Source organism: Polypterus senegalus, chromosome 3 (genome assembly GCF_016835505.1).
Source record: "Polypterus senegalus isolate Bchr_013 chromosome 3, ASM1683550v1, whole genome shotgun sequence".
NCBI lineage: Eukaryota > Metazoa > Chordata > Cladistia > Polypteriformes > Polypteridae > Polypterus > Polypterus senegalus.
The window spans coordinates 17,832,556-17,856,359 of NC_053156.1; the positions used below are offsets into that span (position 1 = coordinate 17,832,556).

Genomic DNA, 23,804 nt, shown 5'->3' on the forward strand with positions numbered 1-23,804 from the left:
GCAGTGGGTAGCGCTGCTGCCTCACAGTTAGGACACCCGGGTTCGCTTCCCGGTTCCTCCCTGTGTGGAGTTTGCATGTTCTCTCCGTGTCTGCGTGGGTTTCCTAATTTGTGCTTGGTGTGTGTGTGTGCTGATGCAAACTGGGATTGGCTCAAGCAGACCTGTGTTCGGATATAGCGGGTTGGAAAATGACTGACTGACATATAACATTCCATACAATCCAGTCAAACGTAGCAAAACTAAAATCAATTCAACAGAAAGTGAGGAAGGCCAGCAACCAGAGTAAAACTGTTGAGAGTAGTAAAGAGAGAAAGAAGCCTTTTCCCCCCCAAATAACTGCTTATTCTAAAATGTCTGCCAAGTTTTAAAAAAAAGTTTTGCACAAAGTGAGAATTCGATTTTTAATTATTATTAATCGATGAGGCGAGATTGCATTGGTTTGGACATGTGCAGAGGAGAAGGATGCTAAGGCAAGAGGAGAAGACGAAGGTTTATAAAGATTTTTTTATTATTATTTATCCAAATAAAGATGCCCCAAACAAAAAATTACAAAGCCATGTGTTTTTTACTACTCGTGGGACAACCCGGCATCCTCATTTTCTTTGATGCAGCCATCCACAAAGTATGAGACGAAGGTTTATAGATGTGGTGAGAGAGGAAATGCAGGTGATGGGGGTGACAGAACAAGATGGAGAGGACAGAAAGATATGGAAGAAGATGATCAGCTGTGGCAACCCCTAATGGGAGCAGCCGAAAGAAAAGAAGTATTTAACTTGACTCCTCTATCTGTTTGTCTGTCTGGGTCAAATCTTGCAACTGATTTTAAACCCACTTTTATTGAAGTGAATTTTTTCAGATAGATTAGATACTTTATTAATCCCAATGGGAAATTCACATTCTCCAGCAGCAGCATACTGATAATAACAATATTAAATTAAAGAGTGATAACAATGCAGTTAAAACAGACAATACATTTGTATAATGTTAACGTTTACCCCCCTGGGTGTAATTGAAGAGTCACATAGTGTGGGGTCTCCTCAGTCTGTTAGTGGAGCAGGATGGTGACAGCAGTCTGTCTGTCTCTGAAGCTGCTCCTCTGTCTGGAGATGATCCTGTTCAGTGGATGCAGTTGATTCTCCATGATTGACAGGAGTCTGCTCAGCGCCCGTCGCTCTGCCACGGATGTCAGACTGTCCAGCTCCGTGCCTACAATAGAGCCTGCCTTCCTCACCAGTTTGTCCAGGTGTGAGGCGTCCCTCTTCTTTATGCTGCCTCCCCAGCACACCACCGTGTAGAAGAAGGCGCCACAATCGTCTGATAGAACATCTGCAGCATCTTATTGCAGATGTTGAAGGACGCCAGCCTTCTAAGGAAGTATAGTCGGCTCTGTCCTCTCTTGTACAGATCATCAGTATTGGCAGTCCAGTCCAGTTTATCATTCAGCTGCACTCCCAGGTATTTATAGGTCTGCACCCTCTGCACAGTCACCTCTGATGATCACGGGGTCCATGAGGGGCCTGGGCCTCCTAAAATCCACCACCAACTGTTTGGTTTTGCGGGTGTTCAGTTGTAGGTGGTTTGAGTCACACCATTTAACAAAGTCCTTGATTAGGTTATTATACTCCAGGACCTGGATGCAGCCCACCATAGCAGTGTCGTCAGCGAACTTTTGCACGTGGCAGGAGTCCGAGTTGTAGTGGAAGTCCGATGTATGTTGGCTGAACAGGACCGGAGAAAGTCCAGTCCCCTGCGGCGCTCCTGTGCTGCTGACCTCAATGTCAGACCTGCAGTTCCTGAGACGCACATATTGAGGTCTGTCTGTAAGATAGTCCACGATCCATGGCACCAGGTGTGAGTCTACTGCCATCTCTGTCAGCTTGTCTCTGAGGAGCAGAGGTTGGATGGTGTTGAAGGTGCTAGAGAAGTCCAGAAACATAATTCTTACAGCACCACTGCCTCTGTCCAAGTGGGAGAGGGATCGGTGTAGCATATAGATGATGGCATCCTCCGCTCCCACCTTCTCCTGGTATGCGAACTGCAGAGGGTTGAGGGAGTGGCGTAACTGTGGCCTCAGGTGGTGAAGCAGCAGCCGCTCCATGGTCTTCATCACATGTGACGTCAGAGCAACAGGCCGGAAGTCATTCAGCTCACTAGGACGTGAATATATATATATATATATATATATATATATATATATATATAAAATGTATACAGTGGTGTGAAAAACAATTTGCCCCTTCCTGGTTTCTTATTCTTTTGCATGTTTGTCACATAAAATGTTTCTGATCATCAAACACATTTAACCATTAGTCAAATATAACACAAGTAAACACAAAGTGCAGTTTTTAAATGATGGTTTTATTATTTAGGAGAAAAAAATCCAAACCTACATGGCCCTGTGTGAAAAGTAATTGCCCCTTGTTCAAAAATCACCTAACTGTGGTGTATCACACCTGAGTTCAATTTCCTGATTACTGCCACACCTGTTTCAATCAAGAAATCACTTCAATAGGAGCTGCCTGACACAGAGAAGTAGACCAAAAGCACCTCAAAAGCTAGACATCATGCCAAGATCCAAATAAATTCAGGAACAAATGAGAACAGAAGTCATTGAGATCTATCAGTCTGGTAAAGGTTAGAAAGCCATTTCTAAAGCTTTGGGACTCCAGCGAACCACAGTGAGAGCCATTATCTACAAATGGCAAAACATGGAACAGTGGTGAACCTTCCCAGGAGTGGCGGCCGACCAAAATGACCCCAAGAGCACAGAGGCGACTCATCTGAGAGGTCACAAAGACCCCAGGACAACGTCTAAAGAACTGCAGGCCTCACTTGCCTCAATTAAGGTCAGTGTTCACGACTCCACCATAAGAAAGAGACTGGGCAAAAACGGCCTGCATGGCAAATTTCCAAGACGCAAACCACTGTTAAGCAAAAGAACATTAGGGCTCGTCTCAATTTTGCTAAGAAACATCTCAATGATTGGCAAGACTTTTGGGAAAATACCTTGTGGACTGATGAGACAAAAGTTGAACTTTTTGGAAGGCAAATGTCCGTTACATCTGGCGTAAAAGGAACACAGCATTTCAGAAAAAGAACATCATACCAACAGTAAAATATGGTGGTGGTAGTGTGATGGTCTGGGGTTGTTTTGCTGCTTCAGGACCTGGAAGGCTTGCTGTGATAGATGGAACCATGAATTCTACTGTCTACTAAAAATTCCTGAAGGAGAATGTCCGGCCATCTTTTCGTCAACTCAAGCTGAAGCGATCTTGGGTGCTGCAACAGGACAATGACCCAAAACACACCAGCAAATCCACCTCTGAATGGCTGAAGAAAAACAAAATGAAGACTTTGGAGTGGCCTAGTCAAAGTCCTGACCTGAATCCAATTGAGATGCTATGGCACGACCTTAAAAAGGCAGTTCATGCTAGAAAACCCTCAAATAAAGCTGAATTACAACAATTCTGCAAAGATGTGTGGGCCAAAATTCCTCCAGAGCGCTGTAAAAGACTCATTGCAAGTTATCGCAAACGCTTGATTGCAGTTATTGCTGCTAAGGGTGGCCCTACCAGTTATTAGGTTCAGGGGACAATTACTTTTTCACACAGGGCCATGTAGGTTTGGATTTTTTTTTCCTCCCTAAATAATAAAAACCATCATTTAAAAACTGCATTTTGTGTTTACTTGTGTTATATTTGACTAATGGTTAAATGTGTTTGATGATCAGAAACATTTTGTGTGACAAACATGCAAAAGAATAGGAAATCAGGAAGGGGGCAAATAGTTTTTCACACCACTGTATTTTGCATACCCGTCCAGTATCAATGAGAATCCGTCAAAACTAATTACACAACAACTTTCTCAATCAGTTGTTATACGATTTCAATTAACGCACACACAGCAATGACGGAGAGAGAATACAGTGAGTGAGAGACGCATCAGATTGACCGCACTTGTCTCTTCCAGTGAGCGGAGTGGGTGAATATTAATGCCGACCTTACATCGTTTACTCTTGCCTTGATGATTATGGTGAGCAGTGCTGTGCAAGTTCACGCCTCACAAGAAGTTCACACAGATTATAATAAATACATTCACGTTCATAGGTCACCATTTCAATTTTGAACTATAGTTCATGTTCAGTTCATTTTGTATTTTAAAGAGTGAGAATAAATGAGCCATGAGTTTACTTTTTTCAGTTTTGCATGCCTTATATTAGGCTATTACAGTGCTCTTGAATAAAATACAATAATTATGAAGACTTTTTTTTTTTAAATACACTTTATTGAGTTATACCCTGCAACAAACATGTATAACCATATATGCTAATATCTTCCGGATCAAAAAAGAAATTAAATAGATACAATTATCCATATAAATTTCCGCTCTGTTTCCAACTATGTGACACAAATGGTGGTGACTGTGCTGGACTAACTGATTACACTGCCGGTAAAAATTTGCATCACATGTTGCATGTCCGTTGGGGGAAAAATATAAAGCGGCCTTCGCGAACTCCAAAGTTTTCCTAAAAGCGAAAGCGGAGCTTCACCCGCGTGCTTGTGTCGGTGGGAGTGCAGCTTAAGCACAAGCAGGCAGACACAGACAGCGGCGATTTGATTTGATGTTATTTTTTCCAAATACAATTAAATAGCAAAAAATCGTACAAAATAAATATTTGTAAAAATCCACTATTTGTGCTTATCTGAATATGCCATATTCAGATTCAGCTCCACCCTGACATTGCAGGGTAAGGCAAAACGTTTAATAAGGATCTAAACCAGATCAAAAATGTCACCTAAAACAGAACTGGCTCACCTTCAAGTTCTTCACTTGCAAGTACATGATGTGAAGTTCACCATTCTATGAAAAACGAGCTTATTCAATGAAGGTGCTCTTTTGAACTCGTTCATGCACAACACTGATGGTGAGGAAGTGTCGTAAGCTTGCCATTTTGTCGTAGATGTTTTTTTTTTTTTTTGCAGCAACCGACTGCTAATCCCATGAATACAAAAACAGAAATCAAAATATAATTATTTTTAGTATTCAAATAATTCTGCAACGAAGAAATAAACTGCTGAAAAAAATTAAAGGAACCCTTTGTAAACCCATCAGATCTCAATGGGAAAGAAAATCCTACTGGCTATTTGTACTGCTATGGACTGATATGGTAATGTGTTAGGAACGAAAGGATGGAAATGAAAATGATGAACCAATAGGGGGCTGAACTCAAAGACACCCCAAAAATTAAAGGAAACAAAATGATGCATCAGGCAGGCAGGCAGGCAAGTCCATTTGGCCAAAATTTCATTGCAGCAACTCCATGTCGTACTCAGTAGTTTATATGGCCCTCATGTGTTTGTATGCATGCCTGACAATGGTGGGGTGAGATTGGGTCATGCTCCTAATCAGACGACGGATGGTGTCCTGGGGGATCTCCTCCTAGATCTGGACCAGGGCACCACTGAGCTCCAGGACAGGCTGAGGTGTCGGATGGACCCAAATGTCCCACCCAGAGGTGTTCTATTGGATTGAAATCAGGCGAATGAGTGTGGGGGGCAGTCAATGGTAGAAGTTCCTTCATCCTCTTGCCACCTGAGGCTGGGCATTGTCGAGCAGCAGGAGGAACCCGGGAGCCACTTCACCATGTTAGGGTCTGACAATGGGTCCAAAGATTTCATCCCAATACATAATGGCAGTTAAAGTGCCGTTGTCTAGCCTGTAGAGGTCTGTGCGTCCCGATGCCTCCCCAGACTGACCATCACTGATCATCACTGATCCCCCACCAAACCGGTCATGCCGAACAATGTTACAGGCAGCATAACGTTCCCACGGTTTTTCCAGACTCTTTCACGTCTGTCACATGTGCTCAGGGTGAACCTGGTGTCATCTGTGAAAAGCACAGGGCGCCCGCCAGTGGTGGACCTGCCTATTCTGGTATTCTATGGCAAATGCCACTCGGGCTCCACGGTGCCCACTAGAGGACGTTGGGCCCTCAGGCCACCCTCATGAAGTCTGTTTCTGATTGTTTGGTCAGAGACATTCACATTCAGATCTATCTATCTATCTATCTATCTATCTATCTATCTATCTATCTATCTATCTATCTATCTATCTATCTATCTATCTATCTATTATATAGTGCCTTTCATATGTATGTATCTATCTATCTATCTATCTTATTATATAGTGCCTTTCATATCTATCTATCTATCTATCTATATCTATCTTTGACAAATCAGTATGAATATACAGAATGCAAGTTGACTATAGAAAAAACATGTCAACAACAAATCCCAGGAATATTGGGCTACACTCTTAGAAATAAAGATGCCAGGTTGGTTCTGCAGAGTGATGCCATAGGGGAATCATTTTTGGTTCCCAAAAGAACCGCAAACAAGAAGTTTTCTGAAAGAAACTTTAAATCTAGAAGCAGGTTCATAAACAATCAACAATATATGAGAACTATGCAGTATATGTAAATTACAGATGGGCTTTCGGCTTTTCAGGTTCTTTTCTTGATCTGTTGTAACCTGCTAGCTTACTAATCATTAAAGATTTCAGTTTCGGATTTTAGCACATATTACGTATACCTTTTCAAAGCTCAGTGGACATATTCCAGAATGAAATGTTTTTTTTTTTACTAAGTGATGGTTCGTCACACAATCCAATTAAATTCCTATAAAGAACCGTTATTTTTAAGAATGAATTTAGAAATGCCGGTCGGGCGCTTTTTTTAGGTTCCAAACAGAGGACATGTCCGGAAATAAAGATGGCGTACTGTCACCCTATTTTTAACCCTGACAGCTATGCGCCTTGTTTAACATGAATATATATATATAATTGTTGTCTGTGTGATGAGTTACACCTTGAACGTGCTCATCTGTCATTCGACCGAACACTTTCTGACGAGGCTGAAGTTTCCTGTATTCGTATCTCCGAATAAATAGCCAGCGGAATACGGAGCTGCGAATAATAAGCCGCAGTCTCGTCACTTTCTGAATGGCATCTGAGGTTTCTCATGGGAGGTATTCGGATTTCAGGTCATTTCGGGGGGTCAGTCTGGTACAATTCTCATGAATGAAAATAATTGGGCTTTACCTACTTTTTGAAAGATCCCATTATCTGCTTTAGCAACATCAACACTCCAATCTTTACCCACGTGTTTAACCAATTTCTGTCTGTTGATGTAGAAGTGACACCCATTCACACCGCTCAAACTCCGTGACCATCGAATGGTTTCTCTCATATTGCGGCTCGCGATGGCAGGACTCCCGAGAGAAGGCAGCATATCCTGTGTTGTCAACAACCCCGGAGACAGATCGACAACTCCGAGGCCGCCCGGCCATTCCACACGCTTTTCACGAGTTGTGTAAGAGCGCCGTGAAGACTTTGCGGACACGACCTCCGGAGGCAGCGGTGAGCGAAGTGTGTGGGGCACCATGAACACCTAGATTATGTATATATGTATGTAAATGTATTTCCAATTTCAGGGTTTTAAGGTGTTGTTGAACGGCTAATAGTATTTGAATCCCAGTGTGAACTAAGGTTGCAATCGGTTAGTTCGTCATGGGCTTTTTTTTGTGTGTGTTCTGTTTGGCGAGTGACCCGTCTGAGTGTCAACATGCAGAAATGTAGCCGAGCGGCGATCGCTCCATGGCTTTCTAAGTGATGGATACAGCGGGTCATTTATGTAATTTAAATGAGGAACTGAAGAATGGATTACACAGTACTCGTATTTGTAATGTAAATCCCAATTAAATTCGCGTGTGTTAGTGTATGGTTACAATTAAGTAATACAATATCTGATCTGACACATCAGCAAACAGACGTGCAAAAATAACGGAACAGCAGCGTGGGTAGACACCGCTGGACGAAGTTTGCGGCCGCTTATTCTCCAGTCAGCATACACTCTTTAATGGCACTTTTATGGTTCTTTACTGAGTTGTGAGGCTCCTTATTAGAGGCATTGTTTTCTAGAGCACCATATGGGAAGGATTCAAAAATGATCTGTTAAAAAAAGAACTTAATTCATAGACAGTGCGGTTCCACAAAATTAGTTGGAACAGTTTTACAATGAGATATTAAGTCGAAACATTCACTTTGTTTTCAGAAAACATAGTTAAGGTAAATTAAATAAATGTCTTTGTGTAAAATGAAATCCGTTTCATTAAACTTACATTTCATATGTTTATTAACCTTTTTTTATTTTATTTGAGGATACGTATTTTCTTAAGTCAATCGAATTAAACCTTATTTCACTACATATTAAACGAAGACTGTGGACAGTGGTGCAATTTAATAAATGCACAGAAATTTGTGAATTTCCTCTTGGGATTAATAAAGTATCTATCTAGCTAATCCCATGAATACAAAAACAGAAATCAAAATATAATTATTTTTAGTATTCAAATAATTCTGCAACGAAGAAATAAACTGCTGAAAAAAATTAAAGGAACCCTTTGTAAACCCATCAGATTTCAATGGGAAAGAAAATCCTACTGGCTATTTGTACTGCTATGGACAGATATGGTAATGTGTTAGGAACGAAAGGATGGAAATGAAAATGATGAACCAATAGGGGGCTGAACTCAAAGACACCCCAAAAATTAAAGGAAACAAAATGATGCATCAGGCAGGCAGACAGGCGAGTCCATTTGGCCAAAATTTCATTGCAGGAACTCCATGTCGTACTCAGTAGTTTATATGGCCCTCATGTGTTTGTATGCATGCCTGACAATGGTGGGGTGGGATTGGGTCATGCTCCTAATCAGACGACGGATGGTGTCCTGGGGGATCTCCTCCTAGATCTGGACCAGGGCATCACTGAGCTCCAGGACAGGCTGAGGTGTCGGATGGACCCAAATGTCCCACCCAGAGGTGTTCTATTGGATTGAAGTCAGGCGAATGAGTGTGGGGGGCAGTCAATGGTAGAAGTTCCTTCATCCTCTTGCCACCTGAGGCTGGGCATTGTCGAGCACCAGGAGGAACCCGGGAGCCACTTCACCATATTAGGGTCTGACAATGGGTCCAAAGATTTCATCCCAATACATAATGGCAGTTAAAGTGCCGTTGTCCAGCCTGTAGAGGTCTGTGCGTCCCTCCATGGAGATGCCTCCCCAGACTGACCATCACTGATCATCACTGATCCCCCACCAAACCGGTCATGCCGAACAATGTTACAGGCAGCATAACGTTCCCACGGTTTTTCCAGACTCTTTCACGTCTTTCACATGTGCTCAGGGTGAACCTGGTGTCATCTGTGAAAAGCACAGGGCGCCCGCCAGTGGTGGACCTGCCAATTCTGTTATTCTATGGCAAATCCCACTCGGGCTTCACGGTGCGCACTAAAGGACGTTGGGCCCTCAGGCCACCCTCATGAAGTCTGTTTCTGATTGTTTGGTCAGAGACATTCACATTCAGATCGATCGATCTATCTATCTATCTATCTATCTATCTATCTATCTATCTATCTATCTATCTATCTATCTATCTATCTATCTATCTATCTATCTATCTATCTATCTATCTATCTATCTATCTATCTATCTATCTATCTATCTATCTATCTATCTATCTATCACAAAAGGCTCATTAAATGTGTAGCGGGTCACTTATTATGGCAGAAGGTAAATGTGTTCGATTTTAGTTGATTGTATCTTTATATTCTTAACATTAACTATATTGTTGTATTGGAAACATAGAAGAAGATGCTCTTCTGATGTAGGGTGACCAAAGTGTATTAAGAATAGATCATAACCCCACAAAACCCAATCAATTTACTACAAGTGTTTAACTTCCTTTCCAAGTTTACAAATGTGTGAAGATCCCATGGAAGGTGTTGTCAGCAAAAGGGGGCGGGGTTCTTTAAGCAAAATGTCTGACTTTATGCAAAACAAGAATATTTATGCACTGCACGTTAAACTTGATTTTTTTAAGTTAAATCAGCTTTTCTGTAGAGGGGAAAAATGGGAACACCATGTTTCAAGGATTAGAAAAGGATTAATTTTGAGGAAGGTTAACATAAAATAAGTGAGCAATGACAGCAGTGCCTGAAACGGCTTATGCTTCTGTTGAAAGAAAATATTGTTTTTTTTTTTCGTTTTTTTTTTTTGATTTTATTGAACTTTTTAAAATCAAATAACACTCCATACACATAACTCGAGTTTTACAAAAAGAAAAAAAAAAACAAAAACAAAAAGGTTCGAAACAAATCAACCCCCACCCCTGAGAAAGAGAGCTTGGCCAGCAGAGTAAAACTTTATGCTCATAAAGAGAAACAAATAGATACAATAATAAATGAAAAATGGAAAGAAAATATTCTGATAGCACAAAAATGAACTGCATTAGTGTGACATCTAACAAATTATAAGTCAGTGTAACTTGAAAATGTTAAGTAATTGGTTGCCACCATGAAAAATCCCCTCCAGCCCCTCCAGGAGGCACTCTGCTGGAGCACGTTTACCCAGAGGGGCTCATTCCACCACTGTGTGCTAAGAAGCCCCCCCTAAGAGTCTTTTCTGTCTACTGCTATCAGACATCAGCGCCCGTCGCTCTGCCATGGATGTCAAACTGTCCAGTTCAGTGCCTACAATAGAACCTGCCTTCCTCACCAGTTTGTCCAGGCGTGAGGTGTCCTTCTTCTTTATGCTGCCTCCCCAGCACACCACCGTGTAGAAGAGGGCGCTCGCCACAACCGTCTGATAGAATATCTGCTGCATCTTATTGCAGATGTTGAAGGACGCCAGCCTACTAAGGAAGTGTAGTCGGCTCTGTCCTCTCTTGTACAGATCATCATTGTTGGCAGTCCAGTCCAGTTTATCATCCAGCTGCACTCCCAGGTATTTATGGGTCTGCTCCCTCTGCACAGTCACTTTTGATGATTAAGGGGTCTATGAGGGGCCTGGGCCTCCTAAAATCCACCACCAGCTCCTTGGTTTTGCTGGTGTTCAGGTGTAGGTGGTTTGAGTCAAACCATTTAACAAAGTCCTTGATTAGGTTCCTATACTCCTCCTCCTGCCCTCTCCTGATGCAGCCCACCATAGCAGTGTCGTCAGTGAACTTTTACATGTGGCAGGACTCCGAGTTGTATTGGAAGTCTGATGTATGTTGGCTGAACAGGACCGGAGAAAGTCCAGTCCCCTGTGGCGCTCCTGTGCTGCTGACCACAATGTCAGACCTGCAGCTCCCGAGATGCACATACTGAGGTCTGTCTGTAAGATAGTCCATGATCCATGGCACCAGGTATGAATCTACTCCCATCTCTGTCAGCTTGTCCCTGAGGAGCAGAGGTTGGTTGGTGTTGAAGGCGCTAGAGAAGTCCAGGAACATAATTCTTACAGCACCACTGCCTCTGTCCAAGTGGGTGTAGCATACAGATGATGGCATCCTCCGCTCCCACTTTCTCCTGGTATGCGAACTGCAGAGGGTCGAGGGCATCCCCCACCTGCCACACTGTTAATTTTATTTTTATTTATTTACTAATTGAATGATTGATTGGTTGTATTATCTGTCCTGTGAGTTGGTATTGTTGTTTTTTATTTTTTGTACTGCTGTAGTTTCTAAATTTCCCAGGTGGATTAATAAAGTTTAATTTATCTAATTTAATCTAGTCAAATCTAATGACACCAAACATAACTATTTTAACTTAAGAGACTTAAATTCTTCTTCTTCTTCTTTCGGCTGCTCCCGTGAGGGGTCGCCACAGTGGATCATCTTCTTCCATATCTCTCTGTCCTCATCATTTTGCTCTGTCACACCCATCACCTGCATGTCCTCTCTCACCACATCCATAAACCTTCTCTTAGGCCTTCCTCGTTTCCTCTTCCCTGTCAGCTCTATCCTTAGCATCCTTCTCTCAAATTGTCCAAATCAACACAATCTCACCTCTCTGACTTTGTCTCCCAACCGTCCAACTAACTTCAGCTGACCCTCTAATGTCCTCATTTCTAAACCTGTCCATCCTCGTCACACCCAATGCAAATCTTAGCATCTTTAACTCTGCCACCTCCAGCTCTGTCTCCTGTGCCACCGTCACCAACCCATATAACATAGCTGGTCTCACTACTGTCCTGTAGACCTTCGCTTTCACTCTTGCTGATACCCGTGTGTCACCAATCACTCCTGACACTCTTCTCCACCCACTCCACCCTGCCTGTACTCTCGTCTTCACCTCTCTTCCACATTACTGTGTTCTGTTGATTCCAAGTATTTAAACTCCTCCATCCTCACCAACTCTACTCCCTCATCCTCACCATTCCACTGACCTCCCTCTCATTCACACACATGTATTCTGTCTTGGTGGTCCTACTGACCTTCATTCCTCTCCTCTCATATCTCCACCTCTCCAGGGTCTCCTCAACCTGCTCCCTTCTCTCACTACAGATCACAATGTCATCAGCAGACATCACAGTCCACAGGGACTCCTGTCTCATCTCGTCTGTCAACCTGTCCATCACCATTACCAATAAGAAAGGGCTCAGAGCCGATCCCTGATGTGATCCCACCTCCGTCACTCCTACCGCAGACCTCACCACGGTCACACTTCCCTCGTACATATCCTGTACAACTCTTAAGTACTTCTCTGCCACTCTCGACTTCATCATACAATACCACAGCTCCTCTCAGTCACCCTGTCATTTGCTTTCTCCAGGTCCACAAAGACACAATGCAACTCCTTCCGGCCTTCTCTCTACTTCTCCATCAACACCATAAGAGCAAACATCACATCTGTGGTGCTCTTTCTTGGCATGAAACCATGTTGCTGCTCACTTATCATCACTCTTTCCCATAACTTCATGAAGCAACTTAAATTAAATACACACATTGAACATCCCCTTTAGTTCATTTTTTTGAGTGGTATTTGCCTATGAAGTTGGCTTTTTATACTTTGAAAAAAAACCTCCTCATATGTGGGAAAGAAAATGTTTATTTCATGGCTGGCTGCCTAGCAGGACACAAACAGATTAAGAAAGCGTGAACTTGGCCTGTGGTGCTGTTTGAATGCAGCAGGAGTTGTTATGAAGTCAGGACCCACAGGTATTTCACAAACCTCTTTCCATCCCTTCGTGGTTATTTACTGTATGGAGCCTGTTAATGGATCTAACTCAATGGAACATTCACGTGGATGGGTCTTTTGGGAATCCACAATGGTTCCCCTTTGGCATTGCTCTGCAGGACCACTCCAGCATCTTTATTGTTAAGAGTGTACAGGCTCAATGATGGCTTCTAAACACGACATCGTCAATTTTGTAGAGTGGCTCCTCGAGCAGCGCTCAGCACTAAGTGCAATTATTTAACGTCAATGACCGTGACCAACAATCTGATAATCAGCAAATCATAACGATGAAAACAGAACCAAATGCTCCGTGGAGAGAATCAGGCAGAGTGTTTTAGAGCGAAGCTCAGTTCCGGAGCAAAAGGGAAGGTGAGAATATCAGTGTTGGAAATGCTGTGACTGAGAAACGGGGAAGGTCATTCGTACTGGATTACTGGCCCACCTTCATTAAAGTATGGATTGGGTGTTGGGCAGGGTTGTGGGGTGCAGCGGCTGTGGGGCATCCATTGGTGAAGAAAGGTTCACGGATCTTGACTTTGCTGACGATGCCGTGATCTTCGCGGAGTCAATGGAGGCTCTGAGCAGGACGCTCGAGAGACTGAGTGGGGAGTCTGATTGCCTGGGCTTGCGAGGGTCCTGATAAAAACCAACATCCAGGCCTTTGATGATATCTTGGGCACGGCCATTAGCAGTATGTCTGTTTGCGGAGAGAGTGTCGGCTTCGTCGAGAGGTTTACTTACCTCGGCAGTGACATTCATGACTCTGGTGACATTTCCTATGAATTCAGTAGACGGATTGGAAGAGCATAGGGGGTCATGAGGTCACTGGAAAGTGGTGTGTGGCACTCCTGATATCTGCAAAACGACAAAGGTCCAAGTCTTTAGAGTCCTGGTGCTTCCTGTTTTGTGAGATATGGACGCTATCCAGTGACCTGAGATGAAGACTGGACTCCTTCATGTGTGTCCCTTAAGAGAATCCTTGGGTACCACTGGTGTGACTTTGTGTTGCTCATGGAGTCCTGAATGAGACTGTAACACAAATGTAAGTTTAATGTCACTGTGCTCTGTACAAGAAATTATTTTATGGATTCATTCACATGTGCAGGCCAAGTTTGGCACACACGGGCCAGGCGCTGCATTTAGAAACCACTAGTTTAGCAGTTTGGAGAATGAAGGGGACAACTGCGAGGGTAGGCATTGTGCTATTTCTGTATTTTGTTCCTTTCCTTGTTTGGAGACCAGAGAGGGGCCTACACGTGGAGCAGACAGTATAAAATGGCTTGGACAACGACGGCCAAACCTTTCGAAGCCGATGGGTGGATGATGTCATCCGTCTGGAAAATCCTTTCAGTGCAGCAACGGAAAATGGCAGACTGTATACATCAAGTTCCCACCTTGTGTATCGTCTCCTATGGCTTCCTCCATTTGTAATGCCACATAAATCGTCTAAGTAAAGAAAGCTAAGTTCATTTCTCTTATGTGATTTGTACCGGTGTATCACTATGGGAGGGATATCACCTTTTAATATCATATCTCTATACTTTTCGGTTACTTAAAATGCCGCAATTTAAAAGAACTTATTCCATTTAGGGAGCTTTTGTTTCTAAAGGAAACAGAGGCACATGACCTGTACTGTGAGGGAGTGTCATTTACAGCACTACAGACACGTGGCGCGATTACCCGAGGGGAATCCTCATTGTTGAGGACCCGAGTGGCTGGACCAGGCCAAAGGGTCGCCCACATAACACCTGGCAGCGGCAGATAGAGGGTCATTTCCGGAGGGTGGGACTGGACCACGTGTCTGCCTGGGGGGTTGCTGACCGGGATCCCGAGTTGTTTCATCATGTAGTGGGTGCGGCAACGCGCTGTACCAGTGCATGCTCCCCAACTTCACTTGACTTGACTTCATTAAAGTAGGGCCACTTGAAAGACACCGGCCTGTTTGCATCCGAATAAACCCGGGCAATCGTTTTAGTTGGCATTTTCAAAGACAATGAAGAAAACTGAGATGAGTGACCATCCTGTTAAAATTTTGTGATTTATAGAACATGCACGCGATTGCCAAAGTGAAATGGCAATATATTTGAAGCTAGTAATTAATATATAGGCGTCTATACTGTAGGTACCCATGGGAAGTTGTACACTGTAACTAATGTCAGTAAATTTACCGGTAAAAATACTGTGATTGGTGAAAGTACAATACCTGTTCTGAAAAAAGGAAAGGTACCTTGTGTTCTAATAAAAATGACCTTTATATCTTAAACAATATATTTCATTATTTTTTACAGCCAAGTTTTATGAAATCAATATTTTTCTACCTTTAAAATTTGCTACATTTCGTTTACTGATACATTTATACATTTCTGTTAATTTTCAAGTGTAAAACTGTTAAATAGCGAGACCGCTGAGTCAATAACACCAAAGTTACGCTATTAGCATAACGACACGCCTCCTTTTTACCATATCATTCCTGGTGAACCGCCTACCTTTGAACAGAAGGGAAAAAAATGTAAACCAAGTTAGCAGACATATTCTTCCCTGCGTGCTGAAGGTTTTTTGAGGTTATGGAAGCTGATTTATGGTGGGCTGTATTTGATAAGCTGGCACACCTGTAGGGCACCCTACACCACAAAAGCAAATTTTACTTCTCCGGCAGACAATGTGCCATAACTTCCTTAAACATTGAATTGTTTTCAATGTGTATAATTAAATTGTGCATGTTTGCTATTGGTGGTTGTTACTTTACTGATGCAAACTGTCTACTCGGGTTTGATCCTGACAATACTTTCTAATGGTTTATTGATTGGCTTTTTTATTATAGTGCATGGATTTCTGGCTATGGTTAAACATCCCCTTCTGTTGGAATGTGTTGTAAAGAAAAAAAAAAAGTTACTTTCTACAAGGTTATGCTGTAAACCTAAAAATATTGTCTCCTTTTTTATGATAAAATTCTGGCAACCCAGCTGCCCGTGCTTTACCGTAAATTTAACATTATTTTTTTTTGCAATGTAGACTCTGAAAGAGGTGTTAGAAGTTAAGGATGTCTGTCTGATTAGGTGCAGCAGCATTATGAAACTCTTTGTTTAGTCAATTAACTTTTTTTGCAATATGGGAAGAGTTAAATTGTCATGATCTATAACTGTAACGTTTTCTGATCTTTCTGCACACTCCACCCTTTATGCTAAGATGAATCGTCTAACAGGCAACAAGAAAGAGGAAACCCAATGGTTGCAGCACACACTCCCGTCAAGTTCCATGTCCTGGAAATACAATGTGAAAATAAAATGAACGTTTAATCAGCCAGTCAGTCATTTTGTAACCCGCTTAGTCCTAAACACACCCCAACCACACACTAGTGCCAATTCAGTGACAGCAGTCCACCTTTATATAATGAACACCATAGCAGTTCAGGAAATGTCCGAAACACATCAGGAAGGGCCAGTGGATATACAGCAGTGAGTGTGATCTCAATGAGGAAAGTGTCAGTAAAGAAGATGACGACCAAATTGGGGGCTGTCATGACCCCTTACCACCCGTTATAAACAGACACAGTTATACTCTGGACTGACTCTCTCTGTTATAACTGTCATATTTCTTTCATAGTGCGCCTTTCACATTTGTCTGTCTCTTTATTATATAGTACCTTTTCTATCTATCTATCTATCTATCTATCTATCTATCTATCTATCTATCTATCTATCTATCTATCTATCTATCTATCTATCTATCTATCATATAGTGCCTTTCATATCTATCTATCTATTATATAGTACCTTTCATATCTATCTGTCTGTCTGTCTAATATACAATACAATTTATTTCTGTGTAGCCCAAAATCACACAAGAAGTGCCACAATGGGCTTTAACAGGCCCTGCCTCTTGACAGCCCCCCAGCCTTGACTGTCTAAGAAGACAAGAAAAAACTCCCAAAAAAACCCTTTTAGGGGAAAAAAATGGAAGAACCCTCAGGAAAGGCAGTTCAAAGAGAGAGACCCCTTTACCAGGTAGGTTGGGCGTGCAGTGGGTATCAAAAAGAAAAAGGGGGTCAATACAATACAATATACAGAACAGAACAAATCCTCAATACATTATAAAAAGTACGGAGTAGAATTTAACAGTAGATGACATCCCATAATATGATTTGGATTTGTTTAGAGTCCTGGAGACCTCATTCATCAAGCTACCTTCCCCATTTGGCCATTCCACAGCTAATATAGCGCTAATCCAATGAAATGACCCCTCTTTCCCATGATTTCTGTGATCCTACATCAGGTATGACTTTACCTTAGGCAGACAAAACAACTTTGCAGGTGGACCGTGGGCACCAAGTGCCACATTTGAGTGCCTAGAAGAGAAACAGAATAGGTGAGGGTTAATATCAAATTATAACTATTATATTCCTCATGAGGGGCGGCACGGTGGTGCAGTGGTAGCACTGCTGGGTTCGCTTCCCGGGTCCTCCCTGCGTGGAGTTTGCATGTTCTCCCCGTGTCTGCGTGGGTTTCCTCCCACAGTCCAAAGACATACAGGTTAGGTACTTTGGTGATTCTAAATTGGCCCTAGTGTGTGCTTGGTGTGTGGGTGTGTTTGGGTGTGTCCTGCGGTGGGTTGGCACCCTGCCCAGGATTGGTTCCTGCCTTGTGCCCTGTGTTGGCTGGGATTGGCTCCAGCAGACCCCCGTGACCCTGTGTTCGGATTCAGCGGGTTGAAAAATGGATGGATGGATATTCCTTATGTTTTAGTGCTAATGAGTGACAACAGAGATGCAGTCTTCACAGTTAATCAGCAGCTCTAGTCAGGGTGTGCTGAACTGAAGTTGTGAGTCTTCAGCCGGGATTGGAAAGCTGTTGGATGTGGACCATTATTATGTTCAAATGTGCGAATACTGTGAATCAGTCAGTGATGTTGATTTGAATACTATTTGTATACTATTGGATAATACTGCAAGCCAAGTTGCACTTGTTTTTTGCTTTTTTTTCCAATACTTGAATACTGTGTAATAGTGTAGTGGGGTCTGGGTGGTCTCATGGTCTGGAATCCCTACAGATTTTATTTTTTCCTCCAGCCATATGGAGTTTTTTTGTTTTTTTCTGCCCCCCCCTGGCCATTGAACCTTACTCTTATTCGATGTTAATTAATGTTGATTTATTTTGTTTTCTTATTGTGTCTTTCATTTTTCTATTCTTTATTATGTAAAGCACTTTGAGCTACTGTTTGTATGAAAATGTGCTATATAAATAAATGTTGTTGTTGTTGTTGACGCCGGTCCATTGCAGACTCCCTCTTCCCACATGGGAGTCTGTTGAACCAACGCCATTGATAGTTATGACTGAGATGAGCTGACAAATCTCATTGAAGCCAGGGGATGGTGGAAAGTGCTCAAGTGCTTTTATTAAAAACCGTCAAAAGTAAAAACAAATGTCCATTGTGCAGTGTTAAAAAAAATTAAAATACAGTACCCAAATAAATAGCAAATCCATAAAACCAGTGAAACATGGGGATAAAATCCATAATAAATAAATCTGTTAAACTAGAGGTTAAAATGCAGTCTCTCTCCTCACCCGATCACAGCCCGGCTCACCCATCACTGGTGTTGCCGGCGGATCCTCTGCAGCACAAATTTCTTTCTGCCGATCCCCTGTCTTGGCTGCTGCCGTACTGCTCAGCCAGACCGTTCAAGGTTGGCACACCTCCTGTTTTCCTTCGCACTCACTCAGTCGTTCCTCGGATCTGTTGGGAGGTCTTACATTTTGCTCGCCCCACTCTACACGCGAAGCAGCCCCTAGAGCGCCTCAGCCTGCGTTCCCTCACGGAGCCCCAGCTCGTTCTGGGTTGTCTCCCATAACTGCCTTTTCCCTTCTTTAACCTCCTTCTGTTCTATCTTTTCTTTTTTCCTTCCCCCAACCTGCTGTCCCATAAATATATGTCTCTGTGGGCTGAAGCAAGGTCCATATTATGTGAATTTCCCCGTGGGATTAATAAAATACCTGCCTACCTTCCTTCCTTAATGCAATTTGCCTTAATGATGGTTCAGTTGGTAAAGATGTCATCACCAAGTTGCACTTGTTTTATTTTATTTTATTTTATTTTTGGTGAATACTGTATACTGCTGCTGGATTATGTGAATTTCCCCTTGGGATTAATAAAGTATCTATCTATCTATCTATCTATCTATCTATCTATCTATCTATTACATAGTGCCTTTCATATCTATCTATCTATCTATCTATCTATCTATCTATCTATCTATCTATCTATCTATCTATCTATCTATCTATCTATCTATTATATAGTGCCTTTCATTTCTATCTATCTATCTATCTATCTATCTATCTATCTATCTATCTATCTATCTATCTATCTATCTAATGTACATGGGCTTGAAGTCTTGAAGTAATAGTATTATTACTGGAAGTTGCACTATTATTTATTTTATTGTTCTTATTTATTAGTTTAAATATAATGCAGCTTAATGATGATAAAGTTGTTTAAAAAGTTACTTTAACATGTCAGTGGACAGAGATTGTTAACATTACCAGGAAGTGTAGTTGGTTTACAAAAAATATTTACTATTCGTTCCTTTTCTAAGATATTGTTCAGTGCAGTACAACTTTTGACAAGCACCTCTGGATATTTTATAAGTCTAAATGCCTCGTTGGATGGTTGAAAATATGTTGTCAAAATTACAGTTTAAGTTGTTTGCAAAATTTGTTCGATAAAAAAGTTCTATATTTTGAATGCAACTGTCAACATAATTTTGGCTCACCCTGTGTATATATATATATATATATATATATATACCGTATATCCTCTAGTAGTGGCCGGCTTCTTATTGACGCCCGTTTCCAATAAACGCCAGGTTTGAAGAGATGTCGCGACAAATAGACGCCGGTCTCTAATAGTAACTGGTCTCCTTTAAGCGCCGGTCTGTAGTAAACGCCGATCTCCAATGACCCACCGCCTTTTTCGTACGCTAATCCTCTTTTCGTACCACCTGGGCTACCGCCCTCCTGCAGTGAATCATACGGTAAGTACCTTTTCGTGTCAAAAATGTTTTGTCATCGGATGCTATCGAGGAAGCGAGAAAGTCAAAAAGAATTTTCTTTGTGTACATTTTGACCTTTCGTCTCCACGTCAATCATAACCCGGCAGGAAGAACATGAACATGAAAATGCCATCTTCGGCACGTTAATCCTGATAAAACTGATTACTGCGCGACAACGAGCAATGGGAGTACCTGTACTGCCATCACAAGAAGAGGAAGATGAAGAAGAACTCACAAATAACAAAGCAATCATTACCTATTCAGACGACGAGTAGATGGTAAGTACTGTACTTTTATTGTATCTTATCCAGTCTCATGTCGTAATGTATACGTATATGCATGAGTTTGTAGCTTATTGCATTTCCTTATGTTCCGCAGGGGACTTGTCGGGCTGATGAGCATTTTCATGCGAAATTCGGACTGGTGCAGGCCAGTGCTGGTGGCATCATTGGCAAGAAAGTTGACGTCTACCGTACCTGTTGTTCATGCTTAGGGTAGTACCATACTGTATATACTGCTTTAATAAGACCGTACTGCTGTACTGATAATTTCATTAAATCCTGAAATGTTCATCCGGTGTTGTTGCCTACATTTTGTGACCGTAAATACGGTACCATACCGTATTTTACTGCCAAATGAATCCGCTTACCCATCACCATTCCGTCTGGCTTAATAATATCCGGTCTCTTTTAAACGCCGGGCCGTCCGAATAATTTTTTGATTAAACGCCGGGACTACTATTGGAAGATATACGGTATATCTTTACAGTCATATGAAAAAGTTTGGGAACCCCTCTTAATTCTTTGGATTTTTGTTTCTCATTGGCTGAACTTCCTTTTAATATCTGACATGCCTTATGGACACAGTAGTATTTCAGCACTGACATTAAGTTTATTGGATTAACAGAAAATATGCAATATGCATCATAATAAAATTAGACAGGTGCATACATTTGAGATATGACATCAATACTGAGTTGAGCCTCCTTTTGCTCCTTTGAGCCTCTCGACGCTGTCCTCCTGCAGCCTTTGATGAGTGTCTGGACTCTGGATGGAGGTATTTCTGACCATTCTTCATTACAAAATCTCTCCAGTTCACTTCAATTTGATGGCTGCTGAGCATGGACAGCCTGCTTCAAATCATCCCATAGATTTTCGATGATATTCAAGTCAGGGGACTGTGACGGCCATTCCAGAACATTGTACTTCTTCCTCTGCATGAATACCTTTGTAGATTTCCAACTGTGTTTTGGGTCATTGTCTTGTTGGAATATCCAATACCTGCGTAACTTCAACTTTGTGACTGATGCTTGAACATCATCCTGAAGAATTTGTTGATATTCAGTTGAATTCATCCAACCCTCAACTTTAACAAGGACCCCCAGTCCCTGAACTAGCCACACAGCCCCACAGCATGATGGAACCTCCACCAAATTTGACAGTAGGTAGCAGGTGTTTGTCTTGGAATGTGGTGTCCTTCTTCCTCCATGCAAAGCACTCTTTGTTATGACCAAATGAATCTGGCTTGTCTAAATGAGCATTGGCATACAACAAGCGACTCTGTTGGTGGCGCGAGTGCAGAAAGGGCTTCTTTCTCATCACCCTGCCATACAGATGTTCTTTGTGCAAATTGTGCTGAATTGTAGAACGATGTACAGATACACCATCTGCAGCGAGATGTTCTTGCAGGTCTTTGGAGGTGATCTGTGGGTTGTCTGTAACCATTCTCACAATCCTGCTTGCTCATATGCCACTCCTGTATTTTTCTTGGCCTGCCAGACCTGCTGGGTTTAACAGCAACTGTGCCTGTGGCCTTCCATTTCCTGATTCCATTCCTTACAGTTGAAGCTGACAGTTTAAACCTCTGAGATCGCTTTTTGTAGCCTTCCCCTAAACCAGGAGACTGAACAATCTTTGTTTTCAGATATTTTGAGAGTTGCTTTGAGGATCCCATGCTGTCTGTCACTCTTCAGAGGAGAGTCAAAGGGAGGCACAACTTGCAATTGACCACCTTAAATACCATTTCTCATGATTGGACACACCGGTCTATGAAGTTTATGGCTTAACAAGCTCTTCCAACCAATTTGGTGTTGCAAGTAATCAGCATTGAGCAGTGACAGGCATTCAAATCAGCACAATGACAAGGGGACCCACATTTGTGCATAATGCTTTTCATATCTGTATCCTATTCTCTATCTTATAGAGCTTCTTATTTCTATCTGTTATGTGGTGCCTTTTTATCTATTATTTAACACCTTTATCTATTTATCTCTTGGGAATTAAAATAGCAAAAAAAAAAAAAAAAAAGGGCGATCGACACGTTTTAGCTCTAAAGAATGAATTTAAAAATATCTTAGCATGGTGGGCAGATCGGAACCAGTTCATTTGTTATTGTTACTGCTTGTTATTTCTCAAAACTAGCTTAGAGCATTTGTGAACACAATTCGTTCCATTTCTTTCTTTTTCCCAATCGGAGCGACTCACTCATAATCACACAGTGTCCATAGTGGGATCTGAACCCACCACATCAGAGTTTAAAGTCCAAATCCTTAACCACTACTCCATAGTACCCGCTTTTTTATTTTTATTTCACTAAAGCTTCTTTCATAGTGGTTACGGTTCAAAATGTTGTTTTCCTATTGAACACAGTGTCAGTGTCTCAGCAGGTAAGTTCAGCTCCACTGGGTAGTTGCATGGAAAGGTGGCTGCATAGTTTGAACCTTTAACTTTGGGATTTCCAGGCTAAATTCCTTAGTTGTTTTGTTTCTGTATGTGTTTCTGACTCGGAGAGCTTTGTTTAGGCTGGTGGGCAGGGGCTGACATTGGTCTCCCCCTGTAGAAGATTCCAGAATGTGTGGCACTAGAAATGTAAATATCGTTTCAGTCACTAAACAGACCTGCTTATGTGGAACAAACTGCATTGTATCCAGTCACGTGCTGTGTTTGATATAGCGCCTTTCAAAGAGTGAGACCTCTGTAACATTAAGATTGGCACAACATCATTACTTCTAATACCCAGTTGCTCCCTTCTCTCTCCTTAGCTCCTCATCAATGAGCTGCTGTGAATGGAGTGGCTTCAGGTGAGCGTCTCACAGGACTGTCCCATGGAGAAGGTGACGTTCCATAATGTGGCCCAGAGTTATATTCCCCAGAGCCGTGTGGAGTGTCACTACACCCTAAGTCCTGCGCATGCATGGTCCTCTAAAGACTGGATTGGCATTTTCAAGGTGAGTTGGGCTTGGATATCTCCCACCGTCACGTGATCAGCTCCGACATTTTTTATTTTAAAGAAATATGTACATCCTGGTTGCCAGGGTAGAACAACTGCAAGATGGACATGAGGACAGTCACTGGATCAGTGTGGTATTTGTGTCACCTTTTCATGGGTTTAAAGGTTGATTGACCTTTTGGGAGAGTGGAACAAGGCGGTGGCATTGCCAGCAGGTTTTTATTCCAACCAGTTTAACAATTTGTGCTTCATTCTTCCTTTCAATGCCCTATAAATATGCCTCAGAAATGGATAAATATTTGTATTACATGTAATGCAGGACAGGCGCATAGCATACATTTAGAATTAATAGGAAGTTTTTAAAAACTCTGCAGTGGAATAATAAAGAGTTAAAAAAAAAACAACAAACAAAAGGTGTTTATGACTAATGAGAACATGAGGGCAACCATTAAGAATATCAGGAAGGCTAAAAGGTGG

The 23,804-nt window shown here is 42.0% G+C and overlaps 1 protein-coding gene across 4 annotated transcripts in view; it reads left to right on the top strand.

The window, feature by feature from the left end:
• Positions 1 to 23,804, top strand: part of calcoco1a (calcium binding and coiled-coil domain 1a) — a 107,592-nt gene that overhangs the window by 13,888 nt on the left and 69,900 nt on the right. For all 4 annotated transcript variants that reach the window (XM_039746713.1, XM_039746717.1, XM_039746715.1 and 1 more), the window contains exon 2: positions 23,140 to 23,325. In XM_039746713.1, the coding sequence (XP_039602647.1) occupies positions 23,164 to 23,325 (162 nt within the window). In that variant the 5' untranslated portion in view covers positions 23,140 to 23,163. The remainder of the gene's footprint in view (positions 1 to 23,139; positions 23,326 to 23,804) is intronic.